The 27,511-nt window shown below is 41.8% G+C and overlaps 2 protein-coding genes and 1 pseudogene across 15 annotated transcripts in view; 1 reads left to right on the top strand and 2 right to left on the bottom strand.

Moving 5' to 3' along the window:
* The window catches only part of PDSS1 (decaprenyl diphosphate synthase subunit 1), a 50,043-nt gene extending 45,354 nt beyond the window's left edge, over positions 1–4,689 (bottom strand). For 2 of the 5 annotated variants that reach the window (XM_036344609.1, XM_036344616.1), the window contains exon 1: positions 4,010–4,232. In XM_036344609.1, the coding sequence (XP_036200502.1) occupies positions 4,010–4,138 (129 nt within the window). In that variant the 5' untranslated portion in view covers positions 4,139–4,232. Of the gene's footprint in view, positions 1–4,009; positions 4,234–4,553 lie in introns of those variants that run through there. The other 3 variants (XM_036344598.1, XM_036344590.1, XM_036344582.1) reach the window with 3 other exon arrangements.
* The window catches only part of LOC118673513 (protein adenylyltransferase SelO-like), a 78,335-nt gene that overhangs the window by 5,877 nt on the left and 44,947 nt on the right, over positions 1–27,511 (top strand). For 6 of the 10 annotated variants that reach the window (XR_004973400.1, XR_004973399.1, XR_004973402.1 and 3 more), the window contains exons 1-7: positions 4,415–4,889; positions 8,264–8,382; positions 8,945–9,073; positions 15,206–15,270; positions 15,347–15,403; positions 15,492–15,590; positions 19,032–19,099. Coding sequence is in view for 7 of the 10 variants with exons in the window: in XM_036344450.1 (XP_036200343.1) it covers positions 4,580–4,889; positions 8,264–8,382; positions 8,945–9,073; positions 15,206–15,270; positions 15,347–15,403; positions 15,492–15,590; positions 19,032–19,099 (847 nt within the window). In the remaining 3 variants the exon portion in view is untranslated. The other 4 variants (XM_036344467.1, XM_036344441.1, XM_036344483.1 and 1 more) reach the window with 4 other exon arrangements.
* On the bottom strand, positions 14,659–15,050 carry LOC118673600 (annotated as a pseudogene).

Raw genomic sequence — 27,511 nt, 5'->3', positions numbered from 1 at the left:
CCAGTAGGAGTTGGGCAGCTGGGGGGGACCAGGCCTGCAGAGGAGGACAGTTAGGGGTGACCAGGCTGGCAGGGGAGGGCAGTTAGGGGCAATCGGGCCAGCAGTGGAGCAGTTAGGCATCCATCGATCAGGCTGGCAGGGGAGTGGTTAGGGGGTGATCAGGCTGGCAGGCAGAAGCAGTTAGGGGCAATCAGGCAGGTGAGCGGTTGGGAGCCAGCAGTCCTGGATTGTGAGAGGGATGTCCAACTGCCAGTTTAGGCCCGATCCCTGTGGGACATCCCCCAGGGGGTCCCAGATTGGAGAGGGTGCTGGCTGGGCTGAGGGACACCCTCCCCCCCCAGTGCATGAATTCCATACACCAGGCCTCTAGTCTTTATATATAAAACCCTAATATGCAAATAGACCAAACGGTAGAACCAAACAACCAATCGCTATGATGTGTGCTGACCACGAGGGGGCGCGTGTGGGACATGGCAGGCGTTGGCAGCAGGTGGCAGAGTGCATAACATGGCGGGCATTGGCCGCGGCGGGATGGTGGAGCAGGTGAGTGGGAACCCCAGACCAAGGCAGGGAGCTGGTCGCTGTCATCGGGGTGAGCTTCTGGTGGTTACTGCAAATTCTTTGTTCCTGAGCGCCATGGTTCTACCAGGTGCTTGCACCCACTGCTGGCCCTGATCGCCCCTGAGGGCTTCTCCACCTCCTCCTGCTCCTAAGGGGCGATTGGGGCAGCAGCCTGCTGCCGGCGCTGGCCCCTCTCACACTCGCTGTTGGCGCTGGCTCCAATAGCTCCATGCCGTCAGCGCGTGGGAGCGGCGGCAGGAGCCGGGCTGCCAGAAGACAGGGGACTGGGGGTTGTGGTGGGAGAGGCTGAGCAGGGGTGCAGAGGATGGGCTGAGACCTGCCTCTATGCCCACCGCAGCCTCAGGGCCCACAGTTTCTTTCAAGGTGCACAAATTCATGCACTGGGTCCCTAGTTTATTATAATATTTATTCAGTATGAGACCTAACCTTTAACCTGGGGTGAAGGGTTAAAATGACATAGCTAATACAGAGTGCTCTTAACCCCTAGGCAGTGTGACAGTTGTTAAAAGCATGGTCTTTGGAAGATGGATCTTGGTTCAAAATTTAGAGAGTAAAGCTCTGAGCTTATTACACTGTATACATCTAATATAGTACCTATTCAATCAAGCTTTTTCTGCTTTAAGACTATCTTAGGGCAATGTTCCAAAGTAGGATTAGAGACATTCAGAAGAGTATTACAGTAGCCCTCCTTATCTGCGGGGGATACATCCCAGACCCCTGGTGGGTACCTGAAACCGCAGATATGTCATGTTTTTCATTTAAAAAAAAAAAATAATATATATATATTTTTTACATGAAAGAAGTACTTTACAGCTTCTCTTTGGCATATCTGAATTGCCAGCAACACTACTCTTATATGTTGGGACCATTTTTAAGTAAAATAAGGGTTACTTGAACACAATCACTGTGATACCATGACAGTCTGATAACTGAGAGGTCTACCCAGTGACAAAGGGGTAGGGTAGTGTATATAGCCTGGAGACACTGCACAAAGGGATGGTTCACATTTGGGTAGAAAAAAGCAGGACTGGGTAAGAATTCATCAAACTGCTCAGAACAGTGTGCAATTTAAAACTTAGGAATTATTTATTTCTGGAATTTCCTATTTAATATTTTTGGACCACGGTTGACCACAGGTAACTGAAACTGGAACACAAAACCATGGATAAGGGCGACTACTGAAAAGTATTGAAAGGGAGTTGTGAAACTAGAACTGTGTCACTTAGGTGTACTAATACTAGCACTACCAACAATCAATTGTCCAATTCTGGTTTTGTTCCCTGATTCCATCACATACTCTCCCTGAAAGTCAACCTTGCCTTCTATAAACTTACTTTTTTTAAAGAGAAAACGCTGAGTAAGAATCAAAGACATATTAACAAGTGGTCTGGCTTCATCTAATGCACACTGGTTTTATCTGATTACAAGAATTGTTCACACTACCAACGGAGAAGTCGGGAGAATGTACAGACACCAGGAAGTAGCAGAGCTGTGGTGGAGAGCTAGAGGTGGCTTTATTATTGTTGCTCTTTGTCCCCAAGGACTTTCAGGCCTTAAGAGACCTGAACTTACCAAACACAAGCTTGAGGCAGACACCAAAAGCTAATGTATTAATTAACAATGAAACACACCATGGACACACAAATCAGAAATACAGGGCATTGGCATTCTCAGTACAGTCCCTCCTTGTGATCACTAAGACATATCCTCTCCAGGAAAGCACCCTTTCCATTGCTAAGAAAGTTGCTGGGGGAGGGGAGGAATTAAAAAAAAGGGGAGCATCAAAGAAAATAAGTATCTATCCAGTGGCATAGATAGGTGTATCCATCTCTCCAAATGATGTCCTCATCTGTGGTACCAGAAACCTCTAAAGCCTGGCCAGGACAGTACTAAAATGGATGCCAGCAAGGCCCCGAGGCTCTTTTCCCATATTCCCATATTCTCCCTTTATTGTAGACTAGAGGCCCGGTGCATGAAATTCGTGCATGCGAAGGGGGGGGGGGGGCGTGTCCTCAGCCCGGCCTGCACCCTCTCCAATCTGGAACCCCTCGGGGGATGTCCAACTGCCGGTTTAGGCCCAATCCCACAGACCTAATCGCTCTCCCAATCCGGGACCGCTGGCTTCTAACCACTCACCCGCCTGCTGACCCAATAGCCCTAACTGCTCTCCCCTGCCAGCCTGATCACCCTAACTGCTCTACCCTGCTGGCCTGATTACCCCTAACCTACTCTTCCTGGGCCCTACCACCATGGCTTTATCTGGAAGGACATCTGGAAGACGTCCGGTCTAATTAGCATATTACCCTTTATTAGTATAGATGATATTTACTGGCCCAGCTGCTATTCTCTCACCAAATGCCCATTTTGGATAAGATGTGATATTCACTTTGGCACTATTTCATATAGGTAAATGGTGTTTGATGGGTACATGGGAATATGAAATGTACCAAATCGGACTGAAACAGAAGAGTCCTAAATTCAAAACACACACAAAGAAGCCTCGAGGAATGAGAGGTGAACACATGCAACTACTATGTGACTAGAGAGCCTGTAAAAAGGAGAGCGAGCCTATAGATTCTGGGCAGTTATGCTCAATAGCATGGGCCCACGGCGGGTTGAAAATCACTAAAAAGTGCAGAAAGGACTCAGAGCCATTGAAACGTGTCAAATTACAAGAGCTACACTGACTGAAAAGGGAGCAAAATGAGACTGGGTCTACAGGCAGTAGGGAAAGAGTCAAAACCATAGTTAGTGCTGAGATTGTGACTCTACTTCAAGAAGTCATAGGTCAAATTAAAGATGACCCAAGGTTTCTCTACTTGACATCCTCGGGGCTTTTCTCCTTGCACCCGGTCCAGGTAAGCTCTCCCTCCGAAGCAGCTACGTACGGCTGAAATCCAGTCCACCCTTAGCATCAGACCTGCATCCTCCACAAGACCTTTTCGGCCTACCGAGGCCGCGGGATCCTCCGTATCTCGGAGGGTTCGGAGTGCCTTTGGCTCTAACATCCCGGCTCAGTTCTGCTCTCCCGAAGCCCTGGCTGTGTAACTCAGAAGGAAACCGCTGTAGACGATCTCCAGCCTTGACTTAGACCGTGCCCTAGGAGACTCTATGACCACTCCTCCGGCCTTTCCCCCCGGGGACCGGGCTCCTCACTGCTCCCTCCCCAATCCGCAAATTCTCTCCGTCCCGGGAGGTCGCTCTGCGATTCCGCGCGGCGCGCCCCTGCTTTAGGCAGACAGACGCTGGGAGCCCACCTCCGCGCCCCACCCTGCGGCCCGGCCCCAGCCTGGCGCCAGCCCGCCCAGGGGCCACCCCAACGCAGCCCCAGCGCGGCGCACGTGCGGCTCGCGCCCATTCATTCCTGCGCGCCGCTGTCATTGGGATGTGACCTCTGCGCCCGCCCCGGCGCGCTCCGCGGCCTCACCTGCGCACGGACAGCGGCGGCGGGGTGCTGCCCGGAAGGGCCCGTGAGGCCAGGGGAGCCGGGCCCGGGAGTCCGCGCCGCCCGCCTCCAGGAACAGCCGTGTCTCCACCGCCACCAGCTCGAGGCCATGGTTCGAGTCTGAAAGTCGCGGCGGGCGGCGGCTCCGCCCTCGGGCCGAGGGTCCTCCTCCGGGACCCGGAGCCGGAAACCCGGCACAGGAAGAGCTTCAGCCCCGCTCGGGGCGCCTCCTCTTCCTCCCCTTCCCTTTTCCCCCCCTCTCCTACCCCACCCGGCAGCGCCGCTAGCGCCCCCCAGCGGCGGCCTCGCACGGCTTCGGGCGCCTTTCTGCGTCTGAGCCACGGGGACCGCTCGGCCTTCGGGGGCGGCAGCAGGAGAAGGGTACGCGGCGCCTGGGCCCCTTCGCGCCCCCGCCGATCGAGGGTCCGGGAGGAGCTAGTCGTGACCCTCTCCCTGGCCAGCCGTCTTTCCCGAACGCTCCCTGGGGTTCACGGGGAGTCAGTAGCTCCAACAGAGCAGACAGTACCTTGGGGTGACCGGCTGTTAGCAGAAATGCCGCCGTGCGCCAGACTTCCAGTCACTAACTTCTCTTCTGCATATTCAGACGGAAAAATGACTCCAAGAATCGGGTTCCCGTTTTGCTGCTTAAGCCGGAGGCTACACATTCCGCGGCTGCTTCTCGTGTGTGTGACCTGCCACGCCGCTGCCATCGGCGCCTTATTGCAACCTGGCCTGGAAGGAAATGCCCGCCTTTTGCAACTTCTCAGTAACAAGTCAAACCAGGAGCAGGGCTATTGTGAAGCAGAAGCTAGATTAGCTTTGTCTCTCGACTTTTGGACTCTCTCCTCTGAAAACCTCATAGGTATACGGTGGCACAGTTGAGCCGTCTTGCTCGCGTCTGGATGTGTGAGCGCTATGTGTGGGTGCACTGAGCTGTGGGCGATTGTTTAATATCGAGTAATGTTGAACCTACTTATAGCCAGCTCAGGGGATATGGAGAATGTGCAGGATTAGTACCCGAAATGGGTTAGAATAGTGATTTTCATCCGGTGTGCCACAAGAATTTTTAAAACACGCGATTCCTGACTATTTAGTCAGAAGCACTCACCTCTTTTCCCTTAGATTGTCAAATAAAAAAATGGCAAGAGCCAACCAAATAGCCAAATCAAAATTATGTCTTATTTTTTGTCAGACCGGAAATATATATATATATATGTATATATATATATATATATTACATATGCCGTAGAATTAGTTTAAGTGTGCTATGAGATGAAAAAGTTTGAAAATCTGGGTTAGAAAGACCTTTTCTTAATTCCATTGCCAGATCCTTTCTCGTGGTCATGAGAGCGTGTATTTATAACAGAAATCCATGATAGAATTGATCATTCAACACATGCATACAAACCCACACAGCCAGTGAGAGAAAGTGTAAGGTTTAGGGAAGAAACTTAGTCTGTCCTCAAAAAATTCACTCTGAGGAAACAGACCAGCCAAGAGGCAACTGTAATTCTCTGATATTTTCCCTTGTTCTAAACCAGGTTTTTTGCATCACAGTGTAAGTGTCCATGTAGCTGGCACATATTTATCTTGAAATATATTGTTTTTTACTGAATAAAATTATAGAATAAAGAAATTTCTCAATCCAATTTTATGAGCCCCCTCCCCCAATCGTGAAGAATATTATTTTTAAAAAAGGTCTCTGGTGCTTTACAAATGAAGGTTGTTAATACACACCTGTGACTTATTAGTATCTTCATAAAGCTTTATATATTAAATATCCAACAGGTAGAATTTGCCAAAGTAAGTATAGCAATAAACACTTGTACTTGCAACAATTGTATTATTTAGATACCATCATTTGCCCTTTTTTTTACAGGAAACAGATAGAGGAATTGAGTGTCTTATGCAAGCTCACATAGTTGATAGATAGAGCACAACACAATTCTGTCAGGTCATTTTTATTTAGAAATGGTTTCCCCAGATTAAAACAAAATACCTGGTTCTTAAAAAGATGTAATACGACAAGGGTAACTAGGGAGGGCAGATGAAATTCATGAAGGCTTCTAACACCATAGTATAACTAAACTGATGAACAATAACTCACCAATAAAAGAAAAATAACCCACCATTAGGGCATGTAAAATACCAACTAATAGTTCCTTTGACCCAATTGGGCCAAGCATGAGTCTAGGAAGTTAAAAGCATAGTCTGAACTGTGCAAGTAACTGCAAACAACTCCCCTTTGCATAAGCTCAAAATGACCTTTCTGACTGCACTTATACAAATGAAACAACCAGTATTGACTGATAAAATGGAATAAGTATATTTAAAGCATTTTCAAAGTTATTTCTATGTTGGGGACTTGGCTACACATTGAGACATTGTCTTTCTGTGGTGCTGATACTGTTCAAAACATGGTAGGACCAGGTTTTACAGATTATATACATAATATTATATACTTATTAACCATGTCTTGGTTCATAGTACTGCATAAAAGTACATCATCCTGAGGATATAGGACATGCTCAATTAATTATCAAGGTAACTGTTAAAAGCACATTTACTGAGAGAAGAGATTTCAAACAGTTGCACATAAAGGCTAGCAGCTTTAGGGGATTTCATATTCTTAGGCAAAATTGAATTCTAAAGAATTTTGGAATTACTGATTTCTCTGAAATGTTAAAAAAAAAAAGGTTAACATTGGAGTTTTTGGTGGTATTTTTAGTCTATGACTGATTAGTTGGTTAAACTGTAACAAGGGTGAGGGTTGGGTCTGCTGAAGCATTAGCCTTTTTTGTCCCATGGCCAATGATCACAAGGTAGTCAATGATCAGCTGCCTTGCCAAAATGTGAATCAGTGCAAAATTGTAAGTACTAGTGGAAATTATATACTGCCCATGCTCTACTAAAATGTCATTTATCTAACACTCTATTTCCACACAGAGGCTTTCCTAAAAGAGAAGAAAATATACTGTTGAGTTTTCCCATTGATTTTTAGAAAGAGTGGAAGGGAGGGAAGGAGAGGAAGAGATACTTCAATCTGAGACATATCAATGGGTTACTTCCGAAAGCGCCCTTCGGTGCGCGGGCTGACACCAACACAGCCCAGGACCATTAAATGATTTATGACATTGACATGTTGACAACATAACTTCTAATCAGTGACATAGGCTTTTGTGTTCCTTTGTCTTATAGTTTTAGTAATACACCTACATTTTCTATTTTTTAAATTGCTTTGGGTTAGGGAACGATTAGAATTAAGATTTATAATTAAGTTTTTTTAAGAATTTTACTTAAAAGTAAGTATGTTCAGTAGATCTAAAGCCTGTGCAGAGCTCTCTCCTCGACAGTTTTTTTTTTTTTTAAGATTTTCCAATCTTTTTTTTTTTTTTTTTTAAATATATTTTATTGATTTCTTACAGAGAGGAAGGGAGAGGGATAGAGAGTTAGAAACATTGATGAGAGAGAAACATCGATCAGCTGCCTCCTGCACATCTCCCACTGGGGATGTGCCCGCAACCCAGGCACATGCCCTTGACTGGAATCGAACCCGGGACCCTTCAGTCCGCAGGCCGATGCTCTATCCACTGAGCCAAACCGGTTTCGGCATCCTCGACAGTTTTTAAAATAACGCATATGTGCTTTAGTGCCTGGACTTCATGAAGCATACTTTATCTCAAAGGCAGTTTAAACTTCCAGCCTTGGGAACAGGTATGTTATCAAAAGTTTTGAATTTTCTGGTGGAATTGGAAGTGGTTTTGTACCTTTAGTAAAGTATCCACATATTTTAATTGATTTTTCTGAAAGGCAAAAAGAATGTGATTAAATGCCTAATATGTTTTGATCGGATGCCATTGAATTGCCTAATACTATAATTATAATACTGTAATGATCTCACCTCCATTTTATTTGTATATTTTTATTTGTAAATATTGCACATCCTATTGATTTACCATGAGTGAAAATCTTTGAAGACAGATATATGTCTTGTTTTAAACATTTTTTCGTCTCCTATCTTCTTGGACAGTTCCACATACTATTGTAACTATATGAATTTTGGCTAGATAATAGTTGAAAATTATAAAATAACCTTTAAGTAATAAAGTATAAAGAAAATAGTGTTTTAAGTTGATTTTCTTTAAGACCATAGCCTTTTAAAGGGATATTAATATTGTAAATGCAACAAAAGAGAACATTAAGAAGGTTTTGTTTTGTTTTGTTTTGTTTTATCAGCTGTGTTGCCAGTTGATCCTGTTAAAGAAAATTATGTTCGTAAAGTGAAAAACTGTGTTTTTTCCATTGCTTTCCCTACTCCTTTTAAATCAAGAGTACATCTTGTGGCAGTTTCAAAGGTTAGGTTTTATTTTTTCACAATACAAATACTTAACTCACTACAACTTTCGTGTAAAAATATATTAATATTTTTTCAGAGTTAAATTGTTAGTCTTTGTGTTTAAAATTCAGACACTTGGAGAATGTCATTCTTAGAAGTCAGTTTTTGTTACTTATTCCTAGAGCCTCTACTCAGGTTCATCTTCAAATTGTCTTACAAGGTACAGGTAAATGAGTTAAGTTCTTAGAAATGGGTCTTAATAACAAATTCTAAATTGTTCTCTCATGATATAAATGAATTTGGGATAAAAATAGGACATTTACTTTTTCTAGTTTCTTTAAAAAATACATGCTAGAAAAATATTATTTATACATCATAAGAAATATATAAAACTTTTAGAACTATAATAGAATAAATTTTCCCAAATAATCAGAACATATGGAACATCTCTTATGAAAAAATATTAATGTATTTTTGGAAGAGGTTTAGTCTTTTAATTTTCTTTCTTCCATTAAGTCTCTTTCCTTAAAAATTATTAAAGGATTTTATAAGGAGTTTTTTGTTTTTTTTCCATTCCTTAGGAAGTTCTAGAAGATATTTTGGACCTTGATTTATCCGTCTCAGAAACGGATGATTTTATCCAGCTTGTAAGTGGCAAAAAGATAGTATTTGGATCCATTCCATTGGCTCACAGATATGGTGGCCATCAGGTAAGAGTAGCATCAGATGCATTGCTTTCCTTATGGAAACATAAACAGTTGGTGGAAATGTTGTATTTTTGAAGAAGTTATTTTGCATTAATTTCTCCAATTGAGAAGGTTAATTCCAATGTAACCCTGATTTGGAGGGGGGGGGGGGGGGAAGGGAGGCTAGCAATCTGAATCTGTGCCAGCAAGCCCAGTGTACAGTCTTGATAACCTATAATTAAGTCATTGCCTCTTTCCCAGAAACTGGTCCTGCAGAACCTGTTATATAAATGCTCACATTTCACAGAGACCATAAACTGTGAACAGTGCACAGCCCTGGAGTGGGGGTTATTAGTGCTGGCGCCAGGCCAGACTATTAGATATGACCTGGAGACCCCCAACACCTGGGGCCTTCTTGCAAAAGCCCACGAAACGGACCAGAAGCATAATCCATATTTGAGGGACAAGGACACCAGAAAAGATATCAAAGAGAAGCCCCCTGCATGTTACTTTGCTCAGACTTGGAAAGTTATTCCTCTGAGTCCGCTGGCGTAAAATAAACAGTGTAACTCCTTTTCTCTAATGTGTTGCTTGGTTTTTCTCTGGACTGCAACACAACAATAGCATATTAACAAAATATTTCTAAAAGAATTGTCACCATAAGATATTTTTAGATTAACTGATGTGATTTCTTGCTGTGATAAAGCTAGAGCCTAAATTTCTTTTTTTTCATTAAATCTTTATTCAGATTATTATAATTGTTCCTCTCCCCCCCCATAGCTCCCCTCCACCCAGTTCCCACTCCACACTCTGCCCTTACCCCTCCCCCCACATCCATAGGTGTACAATTTTTGTCCAGTCTCTTCCTGCACCCCCACACCCCTTTTCCCCCGAGAATTGTCAGTCTACTCCCTACCTATGCTCCTGATTCTATTATGTTCACCAGTTTATTCTGTTCATCATATTATTTATTCACTTGATTTTTAGATTCACTTGTTGATAGATAAGTATTTGTTGTTCATAATTTTTATCTTTACCTTTTTCTTCTTCTTCCTTTTCTTAAAGGATACCTTTCAGCATTTCATATAATACTGGTTTGGTGGTGATGAACTCCTTTAGCTTTTCCTTGTCTGTGAAGCTCTTTATCTGACCTAAAATTCTGAATGATAGCTTCGCTGGGTAAAGTAGTCTTGGTTGTAGGTTCTTGGTATTCATCACTTTGAATATCTCTTACCACTCCCTTCTGGCCTGCATAGTTTCTGTTGAGAAATCAGCTGACAGTCTTATGGGTACTCACTTGTAGGTGACTAACTGTTTTTCTCTTGCTGCTTTTAAGATTCTCTCTTTGTCTTTTGCTCTTGGCATTTTAATTATGATGTGTCTTGGTGTGGTCCTCTTTGGATTCCTCTTGCTTGGGGTTCTCTGTGCTTCCTGGACTTGTAAGTCTATTTCTTTCACCGGATAGGGGAAGTTTTCTGTCATTATTTCTTCAAATAGGTTTTCAATATCTTGGTCTATCTCATCTTCTGGCACCCCCATAATTCGGATGTTGGTATGCTTGAAGTTGTCCCAGAGGCTCCTTACACTATCTTCATATTTTTGGATTCTTTTTTCATTTTGCTTTTCCGGTTAGGTGTTTTTTGCTTCTTCGTATTCCAAATCTTTGACTTGATTCTTGGGATCCTCTAGTCTGCTGTTGGAACTCTGTATAATATTCTTTATTTCAGTTAGTGTATGCTTAATTTCTAGTTGGTCCTTTTTCATATACTCGAGGGTCTCACTAAATTTATCGGCGGTTTCTAGAAAATTCTTGAAAAACCCTATAACTGTGGTTTTGAATTCTATATTCAATAGTTTTCTTTCCTCCATTTCTGTCATTTGTGACCTGTTTATTTGTCTCCCCATTTTGGCTGCTTCCCTGTGTTGATAGAGTGGCTTTGTGTGCTAGGTGTCCTATAGGGCCCAGTGACTCAGCCTCTCCAATTACCGGAGGTGGACACTCTTGGTGCACCCTTTTGTGGGCTTTGTGCACAGTCTTGTTGTAATTAAGCCTGATTGTTGTAGGTATCACTGGGAGGAATTGACCTCCAGGCCAATTGGCTGTGAGAGTCAGCTGTGTCTACGGTGGGAGAACTTCTGTGCTAGAGACACCCTTCTGGGGCAAGACTTGCTTCAGTGGGACTTTGGTGCTCACTGAGTCTGCTCCCTGAGTGTGTCCCTTATGGATCTGAGGAGTTGTAATCTGGATGGTCCCACTCTGACCACTGTGTACACTGGCTCTTGGATCTCTAAGGAGGTGCTAATTTAGCCTCTTCCTGAGGCTACCCAGCAGGAGCTATGGAGAGATCTGCAGTTTCCTCTTCTTTATTTGTGTCCTTCAGTAATCACTGCAAGCACCTCTAAGAGAAAGCTGCCCTCGAGTTCTGCCTGGTGCCAGATAGTCCAGTTTCTCCTCATATTAGTCTGGGTCCCCTGAGACTCCTCCAAAACTGAAGTTCAGAGCAGTTGGGAGCTTGTGTCTCCCTCCCGATTGAAAAAGACAATCGTGTCCTCATTTGCCAGCCCTTTCTGTGCACACGCGCGCGCCTCCGTACCTCTGCACTTTACTTCCGCACCTCCTCTGAGTCTCAGTGTGCTTTTCTATTTTTTTCTAGTTGTAGAATTTCCACTCAGCCAGCCTTCCTGTGGTTCCGGATGATGTCTGTTTGTCTTTTAGTTGTATTTTTGAAGTGGTTGTGCGAGGCAGCAATTTCAGGTGTTTATGCCGCCATCTTGGTTTCTCGAGCCTAAATTTCTTTAATGGAATTTAGAAAACTGGGCCAGCACAAGTATAGAATTTCTGTGAATTATTGCTACAGGACTCATTCAGTGAAGAGATTTAGGCAAAGTCAGGTCAGGTAGCACAGTTTGTCAAAATAAAAGCCTTAGAAGGACAAATAGATTTTAACTTTCCTGAGATAGCTGTAGAGCAAAGTTTTAGAACTGCTAGAAATTATATCAGGATTACTTGGGGATGTTATAGATCAGTGATGGCGAACCTTTTGAGCCCTCACTTTTGAAAAACCCTAACTTAACTTTGGTGCCATGTCACATATAGAAATTTTTTGATATTTACAACCGTAGTAAAACAAAGACTTATATTTTTGATATTTACTTTATATATTTAAATGCCATTTAACAAAGAAAAATCAACCAATAAAATGAGTTCGCATGTCACCTCTGACACGCGTGTCATAGGTTCACCATCACTGTTATAGATGCTGAAGTAATTAGGAAGGTACCTTCTAGAAATGAAGCAAGTTCAGGTATGGTCTCTAATAATCTTTTTTTAAAAGAAGAAGGAGCCCAGCCAGTGTGGCTCAGTGGTTGAGCGTCAACCCATGAACTAGGAAGTCACAGTTCCATTCCCATTCAAGACACATGCCTGGGTTGCAGGATCGATCCCCAGTGAGGGGCGTGCAGGAGGCAGCCGATCAGTGATTCTCTCTCATTGATGTTTCTACCCCTGTCTTCCTCTTCCTTCCTCTCTCTGGAATCAATAAACACACATTAAAAAAAGAAAGGAGAAGGAACACAGAACCAGTTGTTGAAATCGCTGTGACTTTCCTTTAAGCTAGAGAAGATTAACTTAACACTGTTTTTCTTGGTGGCTGGTTTACTCAGGAATAGTTTTTAGGACAAATAGCAAAGTATAATAGAGTTGGAGTAAGAATTAAGTTAGGAAATATATGAAAAGGGCTTTCATGATAGCTATTTTTATAATTAGTATCAAGCTCTGTTTGCTGTGGTAGTTAATTCCTCTAAGATTTTTATTGCTTCCATTTTTCTACTACCTAAGAAGGAAAATTAACAGAGAAGCTAAGAAGCAAAGTGGCATGACCATTAGAATTGAAAAGGACTCAATGGGTCATCTAGAACAAACATGAACCTCAGTGTCCTGATCAGTAATGTGCCAGGGTTGACCAAAATCCTTGCAGCAGTTGTGAGAAGTGCCCTGGGAAAGAAATCTGCTTAATTTTATTTGACTCACCCGTTTTCCAAACATATTTGACTACAGGAGTCTGTGATTGCTTTGTTTTTAAGAAATAACTCTCAACATTTTGCTGAACTATGTTTCTCAGTTTAGAATCTTCTGGACTAGATGATCCTTACAGTTTTTCCCATGGTTCAAAAAGTCATTTCCATATAGGGTAAATTTATCAGCATTTATACCAGTACTCGCATGTGCTGTTAAAGTACAAATGCAAACCTTAAGCCCTGCAGAGTGTTGTTAAGCTATACTTTTTTTGGTACTGTTTTGGGTAGTAAATTAGACTATACTTTTATCAATTTCATATTTCTCCTCTTGCTACTCCTCCCTGATTTGAAATTATAAATATTTGTTTATAAGTATGGCTTTGCCATTTTGAACTTAAAGTCCAGTAAATGCTTTCTCTCTTTTTTAAAAGCGTATTTTTATTGATTTTGAGAGAGAGAGAGAGAGAGAGAGAGAGAGAGAGAGAGAGAGAGAAAGAGAGAAAAGCATCAATGTGAGAATGAAGTATCAATCAGCTGCCTCTTGCATGCCCCCCACTGGGGATCAAGCCCGAAACCCTGGCATGTACCCTGACCTGGAATCGAACCCCGCAGCTTTTCTATGCATGTGATGATGTCCAACCCACTGAACTATGTCAGCCAGGGCAATGCTTTCTCTTTTAGTAATGGAGAACTACCTTCCTGTTTCCCGATTTCACTCCCAGCTTTGGGTTCACCATTCTTTCTGCTTACCTTTCATGGTGTGGGATATACCTAACATATTGGCAACTTTAGAACTTTCCAGAATATGCTGAGAGCACCTCTCATACCTGTGCTTTTAGACATATTCCACAGCTAAAATTAATTAATGGTGGCCCAGTCCTAGTTAAGATAAAAAATTGAATTACTGGACACATTTTTTCTTCCAGAACTGTAAATATTGTTTAAATATTCCACAGCTGTTTATAGAACTCCTTTTAAATGCCAGGAGCTATGATGGTGAATAAGACTTGTCCCCTTTGCTCAAATTGCTAATACTTTGGGGGAAGGGATAGAAAACTAAACAAATTCCAATAACATTAAGTTGTGATATGGGTAAGTATAGGAGTTATGGCAATTTATCGGACCTCCCTCCTAGTCCCAGAAATTTAGAAAAAGTTTTCTGGTGGAAGTAACTTCTATGTGGAGAATAGACTGACATCTGAATTAGCAATAATTGTTGGCAATAATAATTAGCATCTTTTGAACACTTGAAAATGTCGGACTTAGTACGTGGCATTTTGCATATACAAGAATGGGTAAAAGTTTACAATTGTATGTAAAAGAGAGTTTATTCTTTTTTTGTTTTGTTTTTATTTATTTTTAAATTTTCTTTATTGATTAAGGTATTCCATATGTGTCCTCATCCCCCCATTCTCCCTGCCCACAGAGTTTATTCTTGTATTATTATTTATTGTTGTATTATTTTCCATACAAACAATTGTAAACCTACTTTTGCCAATCCCTGTATTAGTGATAATTCTTACAACAAGGGTTATCCCACTTTACAGACAAAGTTTTATTTTTCAAAATATACAGCCCACGAGACCTATTGCTCATGCATCTTCTCCAGCAGCCGGGGCATCCCCATCCTCAGCTGGTGTCTCTGGTGTAAATTACCTGAGCTCTGTGCCTGGAGGCTGGTTTAATAAGGCCTTTACTAAGGAGCCCCTGAAGGGCTGCCCTGCTCAAAGAGCCACGACTCTTCAGTCTCTCCGAGACCACAGCTGGGGTAATGAGCTTGTCATTGGGAACTTCCTTACAGAGTTTGTCACACAAGACCAGGTTATTGAGCTTGTCCCAAACTTTGCCTTTGGACCACTTCTTCTATTTGGCCCGCCCCACCCCCTTTACCCCCCCTCCCCACCCCCGACTTCTTCACGTGGTCTTTGTCTTTCTTGGCTGACTTTCCAGCATCTTTCTTCTTCTTGCCGTCCTTGGGTGGCATTGGGAGACTGGGAGGGCAGGGCACCGCTGCTGCCTCACCAAGATGTCGGCCCGAGAGCTCACTCTCAATTTTGATGAAATAGCCTTGGCTATAAAATTACTGTAAAAGCTCATAGGGATTAATAAACATGACTGATTTTCCTTTTTCCCTTTTAGTTTGGAATATGGGCAGATCAGCTTGGGGATGGAAGAGCCCATCTTATTGGAACTTACATGAACAGGTACCACATGTTTTCTTGAATAGCTTTTCTGCTAAATATTTACATGAATTTTCTAATACTTACATGTTTTTTGAAGGCTGGGTGAAAAGTGGGAACTTCAATTAAAAGGCTCAGGAAAGACCCCATACTCCCGGTACAGTTTTTTTCATTTTTTTTTTATTTAACTAAATTAAAATGATGTTGTCTTTATCGTTGAAAATCTTTAATCTTATTTCCTGTAGAAATGGTGATGGCAGAGCTGTACTTCGTTCCTCAGTGAGAGAATTTTTGTGTAGTGAGGCTATGTACTATCTTGGAATCCCAACCAGCAGAGCTGCAAGGTAACTCCTCTTTCGTTGGAGCTAACTTTCAGGACTGGATCATGTTATTTCCAGAAACATTAGTAAATTGAGCAGATAAGCTTCTGCTTATAGTTTTTTATAGTTTTAGGTGTTGTTATTTTTTTGTTAATCCTCACCAGAGGATATTTTCCCCATTGATTTTTAGAGAGAGGGGAAAGGAAGGAGGGAGGGGAGAGAAAGAGAGAGAGAGAAAAACAGAGAAACATCGATGTGAGAGAGACATGTGCTTCCTGAACGTGCCCTGATGGGGTGGGGATCAAACCTGAAACCTAGGTACATTTCTTTGACTCAAAATCAAACCCTAGACCAGGGGTGGGCAACCTTTTTGTGAGTGCGTGCCAAAACCAGCAAAATCTCTGACTCAAAATTCTTCTGCGTGCCAACCCTAATTTTTTGAGAACATGTTACGCCTACTTGATATCTCTTAAGGTGTACATATGTGAAGAACCTTGAAGAAATAATAATATTCACTCAAGCGACAAAAACACAGTATATGATTATGAAAAATACATTTATTTTTAAATGTATACATGTACACTGATAGTCCGACAGAAAACTTTATGACTCTGTTTGATATTATCAGTGGGACTTTTGCTGCTGCATCACTGATGACAGAGATTTTACATCAGGTTTATATTTCGTGACCCTCAGAGATATGCACGAGCTACTACTTTCATCCATCAGGCTACTCCTATTATGAGACTTAACAAAATTCATCACTGAGAACAAAGATTCACAACTGTAAATGGAAGATTATAAGAGAGGGTTTCACGTGCCAGCAAAAGTTACTGGCGTGCCATATGTGGCACGCGTGCCAGGGGTTGCCCACCCCTGCCCTAGACCCTTCGGTGTGTGGGCTGAGAAACACCAGCCAGGGCAGTTTTCGGTGCTTCTTTGTTTGTTGTTAATCCTCACCTGAGGATATTTTTTTCCCATTGATTTTTTTCAATTTATGTATTTTATTTATTTATTTATATTTAAAATCTTTATTGTTGAATGTATTACATAGGTCCTCCTTATTCCCCCATTAATCTCTTCCAGCCTGCTCCCATCCCTGCCCTCCCTCCCGCAGACCATCACCACCCTTTTGTCTGTGTCCCCCGGTTATGCATATATGCATACAAGTTCATTGGTTGATCTCTTCCCACCCACCCTCCTCTTCCTTCCCTCTGAGGTTCAACAGTTTGTTCATGCTTCTATGTCTCTGGGGCTATTTTTGATCATTAGTTTATTTGATTCATTAGAGTCCACATATGAGTGAGATCATGTGATACTTATCTTTCTCTGACTGGCTTATTTTGCTTAGCATAATACTCTCCAGGTCCATCCATGTTGTTGCAAATGGTGAGAGTTCTTTCTTTTTTATTGCCACGTAGTATTCCATGGTGTAAATTTACCACAGCTTTTTTTTAAAAAAATAATTTTTTGATTTCAGAGAGGAAGGTAGAGAGATAGAAACATCAATGATGAGAGAGAATCATTAATTGGCTGCCTCCTGCACACCCCCTACTGGGGATCAAGCCCACAACCCGGGTATGTGCCCTTGACTGGAATCAAACCCAGGATCCTTCAATCCACAGTCCGATGCTCTATCCACTGAGCCAAACCAGCTAGGGCATACCACAGCTTTTTTTTTTTTTTTTTTTTTAAATGCTTTCTCTGCATCAATTGGTATTATCATATGATTTTTATCCTTCATTTTATTTATTTTTATACCACAGCTTTTTAATCCACTCATCTACTGATGGGCACTTAGGCTATTTCCAAATCTTAGCTATTGTAATTGCACTGCTATGAACCTAGGGGTGCATATATTCTTTCTGATGAGTGTTTTGGGTTTCCTAGGGTATAATCCTAGAAGTGGGTGGGATTACTGGGTCAAATGGGAGTTCCATTTTTAATTTTTTGAGGAAACTCCATTCTGTTTTACATAATGGCTGCATCAGTCTGCATTGCCAGCAGTGTACTAGGGTTCCCTTTTCTCCACAACCTCACCAATATTTGTTGTTTGTTGATTTGTTGATGCTAGCCATTCTGACTAGTGTGAGGTGATATCTCATTGTCTTTTTGATTTGTATCTCTCGGATGATTAGTGACTTTGAGCATTTTTTCATATGTCTCTTGGCTTTCTGTATGTCCACTTTGGGTAAGAGTCTATTTAGGTCCTTTGCCCATTTTTTAATTGGATTGTTTGTCTTCCTTTTGTTAAGTTGTATTAGTTCCTTATATATTTTGGAGATTAACCTCTTATCCAATGTATCATTGGCAGATATGTTCTCCCATGTAGTGGGTTTTCTTGTTGTTTTGTTGATGGTTCCTTATGCAGTGCAGACACTTTTTATTTTGATGTAGTCCCATTTGTTTATTTTCTCCTTAGTTTCCATTGTCCTAGCACTGTGGTCGGCAAACCGCAGCTCGTGAGCCACATGCGGCTCTTTGGCCCCTTGAGTTTGAGTTTTCCACAAAATACCGCCATACTCAAGGGGCCAAAGAGCAACATGTGGCTCACGAGCTGCGGTTTGCTGAGCCGCAAGTTTGCCGACCATTGTCCTAGGAGATGTATCAGTAAGCATATTGCTATGAGAGATGTCTGAGACTTTGGTGCCTATGGTTTCTTCTAGGACTTTTATGGTTTCATGACTTACATTTAAGTCCTTTATCCATTTTGAGTTTATTTTTGTGTATGGTGTAAGTTGGTGGTCTAGTTTCATTTTTTTTGCATGTACCTGTCCAATTTTCCCAGTACCATTTATTGAAGAGACTGTCTTGACTCAATTGTGTGCTCTTGCCTCCTTTGTCAAATATTAATTGAGCATAGTGGTTTGGGTAAATTTCTGGGTTCTCTTTTCTGTTCCATTGATTTATCTGCCTGTTCTTGTGCCAGTAACCATTGATTTTTAGAGAGAGTGGAAGGGAGGGGGAGAGACAGAGAGAGAGAAACATAGATGTGAGAGAGACACCTCGACTAGTTGCCTCCTGCATGTGCCCTGACCACGGCCGGGGATTGAGCCATTGAGCTTGCAACTGAGGTATGTGCCCTTGTCCACAATAGAACCTGTAGGCCCTAGCCGGCTTGGCTCAGTGGATAGAGCGTCGGCCTGCGGACTGAAGGGTCCCAGGTTCGATTCCGGCCAAGGGCACATGCCTGGGTTGCGGACTCAATCTCCAGTGGGGTGCGTGCAGGAGGCAGCCAATCAATGATTCTCTCTCATCATTGATGTTTCTATCTCTCTCTCCATCTCCCTTCCTCTCTGAAACCAATAAAGAAATATATTTAAAAAAAAAATAGAACCCGTAGCCCTTCAGTCTATGACTGATGCTCTAACCATTGAGCAGAACCAGCTAGGGCTTTAGGTGCTTCTTGATAGCTTGCTTGCAGTTAAAGTGTAACTTTAATTGTTTGATTCTCTTATGTTCCAGTCTAGTTGTAAGTGATGATGAAGTATGGAGAGATCAGTTCTACAATGGGAACATTGTGAAAGAACGAGGTAATATCAGTTTTTAGATTACTTGTATAAAATTTGACTAAGTTTTTTTTTTAACTTTTTATTGACTTTTTTGGGTGACATTGATTAATAAAATTGTATAGGTTTCAGGTGTACAGTTCTATAATACATCATCTGTATGTTGTATTGTGTGTTCAGTACCCAAAATCAAGTCTCCTTCCATCACTATTTATCCTCTCTTTACCCTTTTCTACCTTCCCCACCCTTTTACCCCCCTGTTGTCTGTGTCTATGAGTTTTGTTTTTTTCTTAATCCTTTCACCTTTTTAGCCCCACAACCTCCATTCCCTCTGACAGCTGTCAGTCTGTTTTCTATCTGTTTCTCTTTTGTTTGTTAGTTTATCTTGTTCATTAGATTCCACATATTAGTGAAATCATATGATATTTGTCTTTCTCTGACTGGCTTATTTCACTTGACATAATACTCTCCAGGTCCATCCATGGTGTCGCAAAGGGTAAGATTTCATTCTTTTATACAGCTGAGTAGTATTCCATATGTAAATTTACCACAGCTTTTTTATCCACTCATCTACTGATTGTGCTTGAGCTGCTTCCAGATCTTGGCTATTGTAAATTGCACTGCAGTGAACATAGGGGTGCAAGACTAAGTTCTTTAAAAACAATAGATATTGGACATCTTTTCAGTCTTCTTAAAGAATGACCTGTGGTTCTTCTAGATTTTTTAGCATTATCTTACCTAATAATAGACAAACATGCAAATTGACCATACCTTAAGCCATGCCCACCAGCCAAATCAGAGCGACTATATGCAAATTAACCCAACCAAGATGGCAGCCAGCAGTCATGGAGCTGTAGCAAGCAGGAGGCTTGGTTGCCCCAATGATGGAGGAAGCCAAGCTTTCCGGCCAGCTGCTGCCTCCTCTCAAGGCAACAAAGTTTCAATTATAGAAGGTAAATAAACCTCAGATACCTGCTTCCAGCCGCCATGTCCACGGAGCTGGAGCGAGCAGGAGGCTTGGTTGCCCCAATGATAGAGAAAGCCAAGCTTCCCGGCCGGCTCTGAGCTCCACTCAAAGCAACAAAGTTTCAATTATAGAAGGTAAATAAACCCCAGATACCTGCTTCCAGTCTCTATGGCCACAGAGCTGGAGCGAATTAAAAAAAAACAAAAAAAGGAAAGGCTGGGAGCTTCAGTCACCGTGGTCCTTGGTCAGGGACCCCCACCTGAAGGAGGTGTGGGAAGCCTGAAAATGGCCCTCAGCCCCTCACCCAGACTGGCCAGGTACCCCAGCGGGGACCCCTACCCTGAAGGGGCTGTGGCCAGCCTGCAAACAACCATCAGCCCCTCACCCAGGCTGGCCAGGCACCCCAGCGGGACCCCACCCTGATCCAGGACACCCTTCAGGGCAAACCAGCCGGCCCCCACCTGTGCACCAGGCCTCTATCCTATATAATAAAAGGGTAATATGCAAACTGACCTTAACAGCAGAATGACTGGGAATGACTGGTCACTATGACACACACTGACCACCAGGGGGCAGATGCTCAATGTAGGAGCTGTCCCCTGGTGGTCAGTGCGCTCCCACAGGGGGAGCTCTGCTCAGCCATAAGCCAGGCTGATGGCTGCCAGCACAGCGGTGGTGGCGGGAGCCTCTCCTGCCTCCTCAGGAGAAATAAGGATGTCAGACTGCAGCTTAGGTCTGCTCCCCACTGGCAAGTGGACATCCCCCGAGGGCTGCTGGGCTGCCAGAGGGATGTCTGACTGCCAGCTTGGGCCCAATCCCCCCAGGGAGCAGGCCTAAGCCAGCAGGTGACATCCTCCGAGGGGTCCCAGACTGCAAAAGGGCATAGGCCGGACTGAGGGACCCCCCTGAGTGCACAAATTTTTGTGCACCGGGCCTCTAGTGATATTATAATAGCATTTCCTTTCCCACATTCTTTTTTTTTTTTTTTAAATATATTTTATTGATTTTTTACAGAGAGGAAGGGAGAGAGATAGAGAGTTAGAAACATCGATGAGAGAGAAACATCGATCAGCTGCCTCCTGCACATCCCCCACTGGGGATATGCCCGCAACCCAGGTACATGCCCTTGACCAGAATCGAACCTGGGACCTTTCAGTCCACAGGCCGACGCTCTATCCACTGAGCCAAACCGGTTTCGGCTCCCACATTCTTACATCACTAATCCATCCATTTCAAACAGCAAACATCTGGGAAGTGAACAAAAAATGTTTATGGACAGTTTACAGAATGTTACAAAGCTAGTACATGAAAGTTCACACACTTTCCTTCTAGCAAAGCCCTCGGACCTTTCCTTAAAGCCTGGCTGCTCTTACTTCATGTTTACTTCCAATAAGTTCTATTAACTTTTCCTCAACCTTAGTAGGTTAGAAAAAAAAATTAGAAAGGGGATAAGAATGTGTGCTGTAGAACAGTAAAAAGGGAGAGACTAAGAAATTTGACTCTGAATCTTTGGGGAGAAAGGGGACCTAAAAATTGATAATAAACATATTTAACTGCTTAAAAGGCAGAGCTACCAAGCCCTGCTGACAGCCTTCCATGCTTTATTGGGTCACTGCATCACAGGGCAGCATTTTTACTGAGGTTCATAGTGATTCACCAGAGCACATTTAAAAATATATATATATATATATTTTTTTTTGATTTCAGAGAGAAAGGGAGAGAGAGTGAAAGATAGAAACACTAATGATGAGAGACAATCATTGATTGGCTGCCTCCTGCACACCCCACACTGGGGATCGAGCCTGCAACCTGGGCATGTGCCTTTGACCGGATTCGAGCCTGAGACCCTTCGTCCACAGGCCGACGCTCTATCCACTGAACCAAACCGACTAGGGCACCAGAGCACATTTTATGTTCTTTATACTTAGTGCATAATATGTTTTGATAGGATTTTCATTAAAAAAAAATCCCCCAAAGTATTTATGCTTAAATGAATTAAGGGTTATATATATATTTAAATAATTTTATTGATTTGAGAGGGTGGGTAAAGGAGGGGGATAGAGAGATAAACATCCCTGAGACAGAAACATCTATATGCTGCCCCTTGTACGCCCCCTACTGGGGATCAAACCTGAAGCATGGGCATGTACCCTGACCGGATTTGAACTGGTGACCTCTTGGTTCATGGGTGAATACTCAACCACTGAGCCACACTGACTGGGCAAGGCTTATGTGTTTTTATGGTATCTCTCCACTTTAATTTCATCTGGATAAAATGGACATTATTGCACACAAGCCTATAACAACTATGCAGGTCTTTTTGTTAATGGTGATTGGAAATGAGAGTCCAACCACAGACTGTTCATATGATGGAAACAACACTGCTTACTTCTGTGGCTGTGACTTATATATATTGTTTTTTTTATTTTTTTAAATTTTATTTATTTATTTATTTATTTACTTTTGTCTTATTGCTTAAAGTATTACAAAGAGTATTACATATGTCTCCTTTTTTTCCCCGCCCTTGACAATCCCCTGGCTTCCCCTACCCCCCAGTGTCTTATGTCCATTGGTTATGCTTATATGCATGCATACAAGTCCTTCGGTTGATCACTTACCCCCCTCCCTCCTGCTCCCCAACCCTCCCCGGCCTTCCCACTGCAGTTTGACAATCTGTTTGAGGCAGCTCTGCCTCTGTATCTATTATTGTTCATAAGTTTATAATGATCTTTATTATCCATGAATGAGTGAGATCATGTGGTATTATTCCTTCATTGACTGGCTTATTTCACTTAGCATAATGCTCTCCAGTTCCATCCATGCCGTTGCAAATGGTAAGAGTTCCTTCTTTTTTACAGCAGCGTAGTATTTCATTCTGTAGATGTACCACAGTTTTCTAATCCATTCATCTACTGATGGGCACTTAGGCTGTTTCCAGATCTTAGCTATGGTGAATTGTGCTGCTATGAACATAGGGGTGCATATATCCTTTCTGATTGGTGTTTCTGGTTTCTTGGGATATATTCCTAGAAGTGGGATTACAGGGTCAAATTGGAGTTCCATTTTTAGTTTTTTGAGGAAACTCCATACTGTCTTCCATAGTGGCTGCACCAGTCTGCATTCCCACCAGCAGTGCACGAGTGTTCCTTTTTCTCCACATCCTCTCCAGCACTTGTCATTTGTTGATTTGTTGATGATAGCCAGCCTGACAGGTGTGAGATGGTACCTCATTGTTGTTTTGATTTGCATCTCTCAGATGATTAGTGACTTTGAGCAAGTTTTCATATGTCTCTTGGCTTTCTGAATGTCCTCTTTTGAAAGGTGTCTATTTAGAATTCAGGGATGGGCAAACTTTTTGACTCGAGAGCCACAGTGGGTTCTTAAACTGGACCGGAGGGCCGGAACAAAAGCATGGATGGAGTGTTTGTGTGAACTAATATAAATTCAAAGTAAACATCATTACATAAAAGGGTACGGTCCTTTTTTTTTTTTTTTAGTTTTATTCATTTCAAACGGACCGGGTCCGGCCCAAGGGCCGTAGTTTGCCCACGGCTGATTTAGATCCTTTGCCCATTTTTTCATTGGATTGTTTATCTTCCTTTTGTTAAGTTGTATGAGTTCCCTATAAATTTTGGAGATTAGGCCCTTATCAGATATGACATTGGCAAATATGTTTTCCCACGCAGTGGGTTTTCTCGTTGTTTTGTTGATGGTTTCTTTTGCTGTGCAGAAGCTTTTTATTTTGATGTAGTCCCATTTGTTCATTTTCTCTTTAGTTTCAAGTGCTTTATCCATTTAGAGTTTATTTTTGTGTATGGTGTAAGTTGGTGGTCTAGTTTCATTTTCTTGCATGTATCTGTCCAATTTTCCCAACACCATTTATTGAAGAGACTATCTTGACTCCATTGTATGTTCTTGCCTCCTTTGTCAAATATTAATTGAGCATATTGATTCGGGCCGATTTCTGGGCTCTCTATTCTATTCCATTGATCTATCTGTCTGTTATTGTGCCAGTACCAGGCAGTTTTGAGAACAGTAGCTTTGTAATACATCTTGATATCTGGTATTGAGATCCCACCTACTTTGTTCTTTCTCAGGGTCGCTGCAGCTATTAGGGGCCTTTTTTTATTCCAGATGAATTTTTGGAGAGTTCATTCTAGATCTATGAAGTATGCCGTTGGTATTTTAATGGGAAGTGTGTTGAATTTATAGATTGCTTTGGGTAGTGTGGACATTTTAATGATGTTGATTCTACCAATCCATGAACACGGTATGTTCTTCCATCTGTTTATGTCTTCCTCTATATCTTTTTTCAACGTCCTGTAGTTTTCTGAGTAGAGGTCTAAAACTCTTTAGTTAAGTTTATTCCTAGGTAGCTTATTTTTTTTGGTGCGATGGTAAATGGGATTGTTTTTTTAGTCTCTCTTTCTGTAGGTTCACTATTGGTATATAGAAATGCCTTAGATTTCTTGGGGTTAATTTTGTATCCTGCTACATTGCCAAATTCATGTATTAAGTCTAGTAGTTTTTTGATGGAGTCTCTAGGGTTTTTGTATGTATAATATCATGTCGTCTGCAAATAAGGACAGTTTTACTTCTTCTTTTCCAATTTGGATGCCTTTTATTTCTTCTCTTTGTCTATTAGCAATGGCTAATACTTCCAGTACTATGTTGAACAGGAGTGGTGAGAGTGGGCATCCCTGTCTTGTTCCTGTTCTTAGGGGAAATGGTGTTAGTTTTTGTCCATTGAGTATGATGTTGGCTGTGGGTTTGTCATATATGGCTTTTATTATGTTGAGGTATGATCCTTCTACTCCCGCCTTGCTGAGAGTTTTTATCAAAAATGGGTGTTGGATTTTGTCAAATGCTTTTTCTGCATCAATTGATATGACTGTGTTTTTTTTCTTTCAATTTGTTTATGTGATGTATCACGTTTATTGATTTGCGGATACTGTATCATCCTTGCATCCCTGGGATAAATCCTACTTGGTCATGGTGTATGATCTTTCTGATGTACTGCTGGATCCAATTTGCTAAGATTTTGTTGAGGATTTTGGCATCTATGTTCATGAGGGATATTGGCCTGTAATTCTCTTTCAATGTGTTGTCTTTACCTGGTTTTGGTATTAGGGTGATGCTGGCTTCATAGAATGAGCTTGGAAGTGTTCCTTCCTTTTGAATTTTTTGTAGTAGTCTGAGGAGGATAGGTTTTAGTTCTTCCTTGAATGTTTGGTAAAACTCCCCTGTGAAGCCGTCTGGTCCTGGGCTTTTGTTTGCTGGAAGCTTTTTGATGACTGCTTCAATTTCTTCCATAGTTATTGGCCTATTGAGATTTTTAGATTCTGCCTGATTGAGTTTTGGAATGTTGTATTTTTCTAGGAATTTGTCCATTTCCTCCAGGTTGTCTACTTTGTTGGAGTAGAGTTGTCCATAGTATTTTTTAACAATCATTTGTATTTCTGTGGGATCTGTTGTTATTTCGCCTCTATCACTTCTGATTTTGTTTATTTGGGTCCTCTCTCTTGGTTCTTGGTGAGCTTGGCTAGAGGTTTGTCAATCTTGTTTATCCTTATATTGTTAATGTGAATTCCAAATCACAATCTTAAAGGTTCCAAGTAGTTCCCCGTATTTCTCCTTTTTAGGCCATTACTAGAATTTCTATATCTAAATGTTCACATATATACAGATATTTTGATTGTGCTTTTATGCTATTTGCCCAGCAGCCACTGTGGTATATTGAGAAAAGTGCTGGACAGGCAAACAGAATATGTGACCAGCTCTGTGGGAATTGATTTGTCACTTGGAGGAAGTTACATTCTGGCCCTGTTTCTCTATCTAAAATAAGGCTGTTAGATTAGGTGATACATTTTGTGTCTTTTAGTGATAACATTCAGTGATTCAATGCCTATTCATTAAATAGACATTAGAATAACTTACTGAGCTCTTATGTTTTCTAAGTGACTACATTTTTATTGCTCAAAAAACCCCCACATGAAAATAAATGTCTAGATTAATATTGTGAATACATCCTGAGTATACGGTAATTCAGTCAATCCAGAAAATACTTATCGACCCTTTTTCTGTGCCTACCATTGGACTAAACTCAAGGTGTCCAGGAATAGTGAGTATATATCATAGTCCTTAGTCTCCATAGAGAAAAGACTTAGATACATGGAATAGATGAACAATAAAAGATCTGAAGTCAGTAACAGGGGGAACATTTTAGCTTTATGGAGGAAGTGGGAATTATCTTTTAAAATATATTTTTAAAATTTATTAATTTTCAGGGAGAGAAACATTGATTTGTTGTTCTACTTATTTATGCATCCATTGGTTGATTCTTGTATGTACCCTGACTGGAGATCAAAACCGCAACCTTGGTGTATTAGATGATGCTCGAACCAACTGAGCTACCCGCCCAGGGTTGGGAATTGATCTTGAGTATAAGATTAGGAAAGATTTCAGGATGGGGTGAAGAGGGTGTGAGGTAGGTATAGCAGGGGAGACCAGCACAAAGGCCCAGAGGTAGCAGGAAGTCTATTGAAGAACAGCACCAACAAAGCAGGAGCCCCTCGGATAGACTTCACCTTGATATCTAAACACATGTAAGTACAGCATTTCCTAAAAGCAAGAAACATGAATTCTATTTATTAATTGTATTACTAACGTCTATAATCAAAACAGAAGGCAGTTATACAGAATTTCAAACAAACCCAAATACAAAATGCATAGATTCAATTTATTTCTTCAGTGTATTCATAGTTAGAACATATGCAAACATTTATTTATTTATTTATTTATTTTTAATTAAATCTTTATTGTTCAGATTATTACAGTTGTTCCTCTTTTTTCCCCCCATAGCTCCCCTCTACCCGATTCCCCCCCCCACCCTCCGCCCTCACCCCACCCCCGCCACTGTCCTCATCCATAGGTGCACGATTTTTGTCCAGTCTCTTCCCACATCCTCCACACCCCTTTCCCCCCGCCAAGAATAGTCAGTCCACTCCCTTTCTATGCCCCTGATTCTATTATAATCACCAGTTCATTCTGTTCATCAGATTATTTATTTACTTGATTTTTAGATTCATTTGTTGATAGATGTGTATTTGTTGTTCATAATTTGTATCTTTACCTTCTTCTTCTTCTTCCTCTTCTTAAAGGATACCTTTCAGTATTTCATATATACTGGTTTGGTGGTGATGAACTCCTTTAGCTTTTCCTTATCTGTGAAGCTCTTTATCTGACCTTCAATTCTGAATGATAGCTTTGCTGGATAAAGTAATCTTGGTTGTAGGTTCTTGGCATTCATCACTTTGAATATTTCTTGCCACTCCCTTCTGGCCTGCAAAGTTTCTGTTGAGAAATCAGCTGACATTTGTATGGGTACTCCCTTGTAGGTAACTGACTGTCTTTCTCTTGCTGCTTTTAAGATTCTCTCTTTGACTTTTGCTCTTGGCATTTTAATGATG

The sequence above is a fragment of the Myotis myotis genome, unplaced genomic scaffold (assembly GCF_014108235.1).
Source record: "Myotis myotis isolate mMyoMyo1 unplaced genomic scaffold, mMyoMyo1.p scaffold_m19_p_1, whole genome shotgun sequence".
NCBI classification, from domain to species: domain Eukaryota; kingdom Metazoa; phylum Chordata; class Mammalia; order Chiroptera; family Vespertilionidae; genus Myotis; species Myotis myotis.
Note: the sequence above shows the minus strand (reverse complement) of the source record. Positions and strands in the feature narration are given on the sequence as shown.